The sequence below is a fragment of the Populus euphratica genome, unplaced genomic scaffold (assembly GCF_000495115.2).
Source record: "Populus euphratica unplaced genomic scaffold, PopEup_1.0 scaffold25.1, whole genome shotgun sequence".
In the NCBI taxonomy this organism is placed as follows: Eukaryota; Viridiplantae; Streptophyta; class Magnoliopsida; order Malpighiales; family Salicaceae; genus Populus; species Populus euphratica.
In genome coordinates this window covers 447517-457899 of record NW_011499851.1, presented here as the reverse complement: position 1 = coordinate 457899, position 10383 = coordinate 447517, and the positions used below count along the sequence as shown (strand labels likewise).

Sequence of the window (10383 nt, the reverse complement as noted above, 5' to 3'; positions counted from 1 at the left end):
AAGGATTCTTTATGTCACAATTTTAATTTTTCATGTCATTTCCAACCCAAAACATTTCAAAAACAATATAAATTCTTTATAAACCACTGAAATGACCCTAAAATCATTAAAACAAAATCAAAATCAATTGAGTAAAAAAAACCAGTGTTTTGAAACCCGGCCCGGCCCGACAGGTTGACCCGGGACCCGGCCGACCCAAGACTAGAACCAGGCCGGGTTGATGAAAAAATAGGATAATCCATCACCCGATGTGACCTGGCCAACCCGGCGGGTTGACCCGGAAACCCGACGACTTGGCAAAATCCGGTTGCAACTCGTTGATTTTTGTTTTTTTTTTTTACTAAAACAAGGCCGTTTTGAATTTTTTTTAAAATTGATCCAGCCGGCCTGTCCGACCTGATCAAAATCCGGTGACCCTGTCAAAACTCGGAACCTGGACCTTAAACCGGGCCGGGTTTAAAAACTTTGAAAAAAACCTAAATTGAACTTGATCTCCATTTACAAGACTATTTAAAGAAAAAAACCATTTCCATTAAGCTTCCTTGCTAAATGGAAATTGTTGACATAAAAAACAATAATTTTTATCACCAAGAAATAGGTAAACCAATAACTTTCTCTCTTCACACTATTTTTATAAGATTTTATCTCTTCTCTTCCCAACTAAGCAATGAAAATATAAAGAAAATGAGTTTTCATATCAAAATTGAAACAATAAAAAATATGGGGACTCTAGAGAAAGAAGAAATGGTATGAGGGAGAAAAAAGAATTCATACCAAATAAATTGGTAAAGGACTTTCTCCTTATTTTACACTTTGACCCCTAGTTTTTTAATTTTCTTTTCCCCTAACAAATTGATCATTAATTTTACCTCTAAAAGTTAATTATTATTTTTTTTACATTAATATATCAAAAATATTAAAAAAATATCAACTTAATATTTCTCATGCAACATAACAAATTAAAAGGCATGTTAAACCAAAAAAATAAACACACCCTTAATAACCAATCACATATATCAAACTGTGATCGCTAGCGTGCATTTCACGTGCAGACAACTTGAACAAATTGATGGTAGGATGACATTCCAAACAAAAAAACATGATAAGGGACCAAAATCAGATTAAAATAAAAGGTAGTGACTAAATTAGTTCCAATGTACTGAAAATCCAGGCTAGTTTTTGTTTTTTCAACTGAAATATAATTAAAGCGTAACTATCCATCGTTGTTCGTATGCAGAATGAAAAGCTGGAAAGCACAAAGGATTGTTCACGGGATTGAAACTTGTGTACTTAATAGCCATCAAGGACACAAAATTTATTGATTCCTTAATTGGGTTTATTTTATAACTAACAAACAAACATTTGACAGGAGGTCAAATGACACGTCGTTTTCGCATCATTAGGCCTCAAAAACATACAGAAACAAGGGTATGTATATTCAACACGTTTAGGACGGCCATATATCATCATTAACTTCTTGAAAACTAAGCGTTTTGGTAAGTTTGAATCGAACAAAACATGGAATCTTTGTCTTTTCGAGCACCGGGGAAGTGAAAGGGAAGGGAATGTTAACTGTTTTTCTCTTTGCATGTGACCATGGAACGCGTTTACCTTAAGCAAAGTTCTCAGTCACGGGCTGAAGTTGCTATCGACTTTTTATGGAATGCGTTGGTGCTCTTGATCAATTAATGAACTAATTAAAGAGAGCAGTACTCTCCTTTAACTGCTACTTCTAGCAGTAGAAGTGCTCCAAGGAATAATTAGAAACAGTTCTGGAAAATAAAGACATGCTTGCTGTCTCCACTTAGTGCGATCCAAGCTTGATTATTGTCGTGGCTTTGAGTTAGTGTTAATTTTCTTCTGAATATATTTTCGGGGCACAATCCAGTGAAAAGTCCTTTCACACCCGGAAAATAAAAACCCCAAAACTTTGTGTGTGTGTGTGTGTGTGTACACAAAGTTTTGGACCGAACGATTTTGGGAAATTAAATGTCCGTTTTGGAACTGCACTAGCTTTCATTTGACAGAAAAGGGTACAACTGTTATGGAATTTTGCTTAGATCGATGCAAAAATAATGTTCAAAGGCATCGATCTGAGAAAGCTCTTGTTAATATTAATTGCAAGCGAAGGAAATTAATGGCATGATCACCGATATTTTTCGACTTGGCTTAAACTAGCTAGTTCGTATTTGCTGTCTTCTTCTTCTTCTTCTTCTTTGGTTGATAAGAGATGACATGTGTAAACCTTGAATTAAAGACCGCATTCCTTTTTGGAAAAGAAGCACTCCATTGGTAGAGGGGTATTTCTATGATCAATTTAAAATGTTGTATATATATAACTTCAAAAATAATAAAATAAATTTTATGATGCCTTACTAATTCCTAATAATTTCAAAACATATTTTTACCAGATTAATTATACCTTTGTTTTTACTAAGATAACAAGGTATTTTTATAGAGAGAATTATACTTAATTATTATTAAAATTATGAAAAATAAATTTGTTCGGTACATTAAGTAAATGTCTTTAATATTTTCTAATATTATTGTCGAAAAATAATATAAAATCATTCTTAAAATCTCATTTAAATTAAAATTTTAGAATTAAAATGGTTTCTTAAAATAATATGAACCTTGATGATCAAACAATACCATCTTCACTCTATCTTCAATTAAAATTAAATAGTTAAACACAAGATAATGACAAGAATGAGTAAGTTTCAAACCCAAGAGGATTCTTAAGTTAACAATGGCTGGTTGAAAATATTATCAATTAAATTAAATGATATTCTCTTCTTAATTCTTCTTTTTCCTTGGATAAATTATCCCACATGCATCTAGCTAATAATTTAAAAATACTTGATAATACAAAAAAATAGGAAAGGATTACCAATCAGAAGATTTAAGTATTTTTAAATGGAACCCAGACTTAACTATTAGTTGTAATATGGTATATATTGCCTTAAATAGCTTCAACGAAGGAGTCAAAAATCCTAAATGTCAAACCAATTGAGAACATCAAAAGGCTGCTAGAATAAATGCATGATATAAAAGATCGAAATACTTAAATCCTTTGAAGCATCCAGTGTAGGCATACATACTTTATTGCAAAATTGTAGACATGCATGGGACATGATTTTACCACGCAAAGATTTTAAACAGGAATAGACAAATTAAAGGGTTTATTTTAACAGAAGATTGGAGAACATTGCATTTCAATCACGACCATCAACTACTGACAGAAACATTCATTTGGTATAAAAATATTGAATACATTGGAAATCATCAAGGAAAACTAAACTTATTCGTGGAAACTGAATAAAAGAGAAAAGCACGTAACAAGCGAAAACAAGCAGCTGTTTTCCTTACATCACACAATTCTTAATAGAAAATCATACTTCAGAACATGCAAAATGACACTGTAATGAAACCATGATGGAAAGATATAAATATATTTAAGGACATTGGAAGTCTTTGGGAACCTTCTTTCCACAGACATTGACAAGCAAGCTTAGGGAAAGTGGAATGTTAAGGTTGATCCCCAAGATGTTAGCTTTGATGGCAGTGCAAAGACAAACAGCAGCCTCGAGATCAAGAAGGCCTTGAATGACACTGCAGCAAGGTTTTACTGGGGGTGAGCCAATGGTGACGTTAAGTAATGAACCGAGCAAGTCAGCGCACACGCCTAATTTAAGTGCATCCTTAGGGCACCTTCCACTGGAAGGGCTTGGTGTTGGGTTTGAGTTTGGGTTCGGGTTTGGGCGCTTTGGTTTAGGATTAGGAGAGGAGCAACCAACTCCACAAGCAGTGGCTAGGGAAAAGAAGAGAAGGTTGAATGCAAGGAAGAGAGCAAGAGATGTGGTTCTTTTGGGAGCCATTTCTCTCAAACGCTAATCGCTTTCTTTGAATTTAGTAGTTACAGTGCCTTCTAGCTAGCTAATAGAAGCTATAGAAGAGAGCACTTGTAGTGATGAAGGGATGTGCAATCAGGAGTTGGTTTTTATAGAGGTCAAGGAGGTCCAGTCCGTTAATTTGATGTTGAGACAAAATAACAAGAGAAATGGAAGAAGCCCATGCACCCATGTGTGATCCTGGGAATTTAATTAGCTGGCAGCAGACAGGCAGAATTTTAGGCAAACTCTTGGATGCTTGTTCTGTAGCTAGGGTTTTGCAAATTGCCATGTTCCTTGGCCCTAGCATTATTACCATGGATATATCTAGTTAGCCGAAATCTCGGTCATTCTGGTTTCATTAATCCTGTGCATCCACAGAATAATTAAAGATGTTCTGGTTGTTCGAGTGTCCCGTGATGGAACAAAGTTGAGTCGCCATATGTCCCATATCAGAGTTGGTGGAGGGTTGGATTTTCTAAAATAGAAAATTATTCATTTTCACTTCCTTTTTCAAAGACTGCTATTCTTTTCTACTTTCATTCTCATCATGGAGGGTGTTAAATATCTCTTACGTAACCTCCCTTCTATATTAGGCCAGATCCTACACTGTCTGCTGCCAAGGACAAATCGGTTTTCATGATCTTAAGCTTTCCCCAATGGTCACCCTTCAAAACGCTCCTTCTTCACGATTGACTTCGTAATTTAATCCCTTACCATTTTTCTTCACAAGCCGTATGGAATCACTATGAAAACAACGAGGGTGCAAAATAGAGCTCACAAGGTGAAGAGCAGACTTGAGAAAAATAAAATAAGCATGCAAGGAAACTAAAATGACACTGACAATGCTAATCACAACTCATCTTTCACCGTGGAAGTACTACCACTGATCCATATCAGGAGATCCATTGCAATCAAGCCATGCATAAATTTGCAGAGATAAACCTAGCACCTCAAGAAAATTGTTTTTTGTGGTTTTTGTTAAACACGCCAAATAATGGATAGCCATAATTTCAATCACAGCTGGATTTTTCTATGGGTTTTTTCCCCTTTTAATTAGTGTTTCGAATGTACTATTTATGAAAATAAAACTTGGATCTTGTGGATTTATATAAATTGTGTAGTAAGTAAACACACTTCCGTCTTGGCTTATTTGATTCATGTGGAAGTTGCTTGCTGGATGGAGTGTCACGGGCAACCCTAAAACCTACCATCTGGGGTCCACTGCGGATTTTGATGAAATTATGTCTGCTACAGCCGAAGAAAATATCAACTTCAACCATTTTTACGATTTCTTAATCTTCCCTCCATTCATACCCTGTGGAGCCAGTTTAGATCCACTAGCCTGTGTTAATTTGATTGCGATTTCTTAACCAAGTCAGCATCGATCCAATCTTGCAACCGATCCATGATCTTATTTTAATTATAGGTTTAATCACTGATCACAGATCGGTATATGATTCTAATTGGTTTCATCATTGTCTAGTGAAGATGAATGCTTACGCGTTAATGATTTACATTTGGAAATTCGAAGCTAAAACAAGAATACTAGGAATTTATGCCTGCGCATTAATCTCCTCTGTTAGCGCGCAGGTCGACGGCCATTTGTCAATATTATGTATGTGAACTCACTAGCCAACAGAAAATTAGGGCCTGATCCGTAAGGCAATTCTAACTTCTTCGATAGATTCCTGACAAGGGCGAGTGCAGAAGACTAAATACAAAACAAAACGATTTTTGTTATTTGATTGAATCTACAACATCGTGGGTACGTTATAACTCTGATCAGAAATTCGAAAAAGAAAAAACAAGAAGAATTTTTCAACGATTTCAGTTTTCAATGTTTCGCTAGCTAGTTGAGAAGCCTTAAAGGTAGCTGCTTTGAAAGTCGTTGGCATTGGATCTCGTTCTTTGTCTGATCTCTTGCCTGGTCTTAGATAGCCTGGATATCATTGATTAGAGAATCCTTTGTGAAACATGCACGTAGCAATTTTTGACTTAATTGAATCTCTTCAATTAAAAAAAAAATTATTTGACCAACAATTACCTTTCCTTTCATTATGGTAACTATACACATAGAATTTCACATATTAAAAATGTACTAAGATTCATATCAAAATTACAATAATAACTTTGATTATAAGAAAAAATATTGAGGTGCTCTTAACCTATAAAAATCCTTTAATTGATAGCTAAATTTTAATTTTATTTTAAATGAAAAGATATTTACAGGAATTAAAAAAGCTTTAACTGTGTGAAATATTAACTTGATTTAATGAAGATAAAAAATATTCATATAAGCTCGAAAGCTTTATTCATGTGATGTATAATTATGACTTGATTTAATTTGATGAAGATAAAAAGTCTTCATACCAGTATAAAAGCTTTAATTATATAAAATCTTAACTTAATTTAATTTGATTTGATTTTATAAAGAAATATTTATTCTTTTACTTTTTTGATAAAGTTGAATTTCTTTGAATGAACTTCCAAGTATTTATACTTGTTTTTCAATCTATACTTTTTTATTCCCTTTTGTCTTTTATGCTCATCTTTTGTATTATATGCCTTTTATTTTATTTTAATTTTGTGGCCTTGTTATTTATTTATAGATATGCTAGGTGTAATTTACTTCAAATATCATTTATCTAAATAGTATTTTAGAAAAATTAGCTTGGAAATTATTTAAAATACCCTTAACTAAAGGGACACTAAAGTAAGATTCTTCAAATATATTTGAACTAGCTTTTTTAATTTAATTTGATCACAAATCCAATAAATTTAATTTTTTTTTGTTATAAAAAGCTTGGGTCATGATGGACATGTAGAAATTTTAGTGTCTAGGAGGCTAATTAAAGCTATGCTAGGAAATTAAAGATCTAAATCCAAGATCCAACCCCTCACTCAACCCACGATTGCCCTTCTATATTGTTTTTGTGTTTTTCCTTATATTTTATGTATCAATATATCATAAGAAGTGAGATGGGATCAGAGAAGGAAGAGAAAATTTATTGAGTACCTATTAAAATTGAATTTTCTTCTTGAGTCACTCTCCTCAGTGATTGCGGGCTAGTGTTGTTGTCTAGCCATTTTTTCCATCGTCATGGACCCACATATACTGGGTCTAATGTCAGAGCCTTCTAGTCTTTTCCTGGGTCAGATGCCAGTGGTCTGGTTCTCGGCTTCATGTGCTCTCTTAACTCCCTTTGTGTGGGCTTCTGAACTGCATCTTTTGTATCTCTCTCTGGCCCATTTATAAAAATGGAAAATCCAGATTTCTGTACAATTAAAACGATCTACCTGTTGAGTCGCAAACCCTAGCACGAGGCCGCAGGATTATGTTCACGGGGTGCCTAAGCAAGCCACTAATCAATCTTGTGATCCGGGGAATGAAAAAATAAATACCTAAAAAACTAATTATGACAAAAACCCACCTGTATTAATCTTAGAATCTCTTACGTTGCCAGCTAAATTCACAGCCAGCCTTGCTCAATTCACATGCTCTCCTCTCTGGTTGTCGACATTTTGTTTTATGCGTACTGTTTTGTCGTATCAATTGTAGCAACGCATTCCAAGGAGTCCATTCCACTCTATAAAACGCTCATGCACTTCCACAATACTATAAGCAAATTGCTACTCCGACGGCATTTCGTCTCTACTTTCCATATAGTGAAGTCTGAGGAGATGGGTTCCAAGAGTTCATCGGCGGTTCTCTTCCTCTTCCTCAACCTTCTCTTCTTCGCCCTAGCAAGTGGGTGCAACACTTGTGTTCAGCCTAAGCCTATCCCAAACCCCAATCCAAACCCAATTATGTCAAGAAATCGCTGCCCTAGAGATGCCCTAAAGCTGGGTGTCTGTGCCAAGTTGCTTAATGGTGCTATTGGTGGGGTTGTTGGAAGCCCACCGGACACACCTTGTTGCACAGTACTTCAAGGACTTGTTGATCTTGAAGCAGCCGTGTGCCTCTGCACTGCTATCAAAGCTAACATCCTTGGCATTAACATTGATATCCCAATCTCCTTAAGCTTGCTTATCAACACATGCGGGAAGAAGCTACCCTCTGACTTCATTTGTGCCTAATCATGCACTGTATTGCCTTGCCTTTCCTTGCTTCTGATGCAGCGTGTGCTCCTATTCTAGGAATTATTTCCTAGTTATTTGTGTTTTCATTGTGTGACAAGTACTGTTCGATAATGTTTCATTGGAATCATTTTCTCATTTTAATTAGAATGGCCCTCGTGCATGCGGAGCATAAATTCAACTTCTTATTTTTTTCAATTGGATGTGATGATCAATGATTAGTTTCATTTATTTAACTACAATATAATGTAATTACAGCATAAAAATTACACCAAAGAACCATTTAAATCAAATAACTCCATTTATTAGATGAGGTATCAAAAATTGCTTTATAAGATAAATGTTTTTGTATTCATCAATTGATTTTTATATGAAATCTGATAGGTTTAAGTCTATGACAATGTGTTATTTGTATTTGAGTTTTTAGCATTCTTTAACTGTATAAACTTAAATCTTTTTTCTAATTGTTTATAAACCTTGGACTAATTAGTCTCTGTATTGTATATAGGCAACCTGCCATGCAAATTTGATTAATTTAATCCATATTGCAATTCACATTTTTTATAAAGAAGAAAAAATTCTATATATGCGCCGGAGTTGAAGTTATTACATTGCAAGTATGACGCCCATTTGTGCGTGTGTGTGTGAAAGGCAATCGGACAGAACTTGTTAGTTCCTTTTCTTTGGTTAAAATAGTGAAATTTATTTGGTTATAAGCAGCATTTTGAGGCCAAATCACTTGAGAAATTTTACCGACTACGCAAGCTCCTCGTTTGTAGTTTCGAACAATCTACCTAAACTTCATCTATTTCATACCCGTGTGGCATGTTATAACTAATTATAAGGCTATCGGTTATTGTGTTCAACCGGCCATTCCATTCTTTGATGGTTGTTAGGATCATTGAAGTATGTGTTAATGAAAAAAAAATGATTAAAAGAGTATTAGCAAATTGTTTTTCAAGAAATACTTCAACTATTATCCACATCATCCAGATCAACAATAACAGATATGCATATAACAGAGATAGAAGCACAACAATTAAAAGATTTTAAGGTAAATAATTATTTTTTTCTAATTAATTGACTTATCAATCTTGAAAACCATTCTTTGGAAGGGAATCTCTAAGTGTATTTAGGATTTAATGAGAAAGAAGCACCCGGAAACAACTAGAGCAAAAGGAAAATTAATAACTTCAAGCACCTTGAATAGAATTTGAATTACTTAGGATGAATATAGAACAGTCAGTCATAAACTATTTTTCATAAACAATGACAATTGTTAACAAGATGTAAATCCATGACAATAAAATAAAGGATATAACCTTCATTAAGAAAACCCTTAATCATTGATGCCAAAATTCAATTTTATTGTTTGTTCAATAAAGGAAGGTAAGGATATTGATTAATTGCAAAGCTCATTGTTAATTAATGAGCAAAAATTGAATAGATAAGACAAGGAGGAGCAAGTTTTACAAGTTTTATCTAATAATAATTTTTGTACCTCACAAAAAGGCGTAAGATGAAAAGGAAGGAACACAAAAAACAATAATGGTAAATTTTCACCATGTTATAAATATAAAGATAATCAGTTTTTTAATTCTCAAAAATAAAAAAAAAATAATATGATTATTATCATTCAATATTTTATATGCCAAAGTTAATGGACAAATCAAGAGTTAAATGCTTTCAATGTCATAGATATGGACATTACAAATTTGAATGTCACACAAATTTGAATAAAAATGGTGGTAGAAAATCTAATTTTATAAAGAATAAAGAGGAAACGTCTTTATTGATGGCTTGTAATATAAATAAGAAAAATCACAAATATTTATGGTATTTAGATACTGAGTATAGCAATTATATTAGTGGAGATAAATCTGTCTTTTTTTATTTAAATAAATTTTATCAAGATTTTGTCAAGTGTGGTGATATTAATGCTAATGAGAAAAGAAATCTACTTCTTGATCGAAACAAATATGATATTGAAATTGAGTGGAAGTTGATTAATAATGAAAAAAAAAAAGAGCTAAGAAAGGAAGTTAAACATGTAATTAAGAATAAAAAAGTTATTTTTAGGTTGCTCAAAGATGAGTGTTATAGCCTTAAATTAGAGAAAAAAGCAATATAAGATCAACATAAACAAAATATTAAGTTACTTAATTATAAGTGAAGATTTCATGAGTAAAACAAAGCAAGAGCACTCTTAATGGTTGACATGACTAAAAGGTTGATGTCTTCTCCCAAGTGTAGGAGTGTCGAAGTAATAAATAACCCGGCAAGACCGGGGTCGAACCACAAGGAGGTTATTTTTACAAATTATAAATAACAATAATACAACAACAATAACAATAACAATAACAACAACAACAATAATAATAATAAAATAATAATAATAATAATAATAATAATA

At 33.3% G+C, this 10383-nt stretch overlaps 2 protein-coding genes across 2 annotated transcripts; one reads left to right on the top strand and one right to left on the bottom strand.

The window, feature by feature from the left end:
• Positions 1 to 3165: 3165 nt before the first annotated feature.
• Positions 3166 to 3985, bottom strand: LOC105121379 (14 kDa proline-rich protein DC2.15). The gene has a single exon (XM_011019990.1). The coding sequence runs from the start codon at positions 3876 to 3878 to the stop codon at positions 3456 to 3458; it is 423 nt and encodes a 140-aa protein (XP_011018292.1). The 5' UTR covers positions 3879 to 3985; the 3' UTR covers positions 3166 to 3455.
• Positions 3986 to 7494: 3509 nt separating this feature from the next.
• Positions 7495 to 8175, top strand: LOC105121378 (14 kDa proline-rich protein DC2.15). Its single transcript, XM_011019989.1, has one exon. The coding sequence runs from the start codon at positions 7575 to 7577 to the stop codon at positions 7968 to 7970; it is 396 nt and encodes a 131-aa protein (XP_011018291.1). The 5' UTR covers positions 7495 to 7574; the 3' UTR covers positions 7971 to 8175.
• Positions 8176 to 10383: the final 2208 nt, after the last annotated feature.

Bases quoted from the DNA above. Each gene is read 5' to 3' on its own strand.
- LOC105121379 (XM_011019990.1), bottom strand. From the start codon at position 3,878: ATGGCTCCCAAAAGAACCACATCTCTTGCTCTCTTCCTTGCATTCAAC.
- LOC105121378 (XM_011019989.1), top strand. From the start codon at position 7,575: ATGGGTTCCAAGAGTTCATCGGCGGTTCTCTTCCTCTTCCTCAACCTT.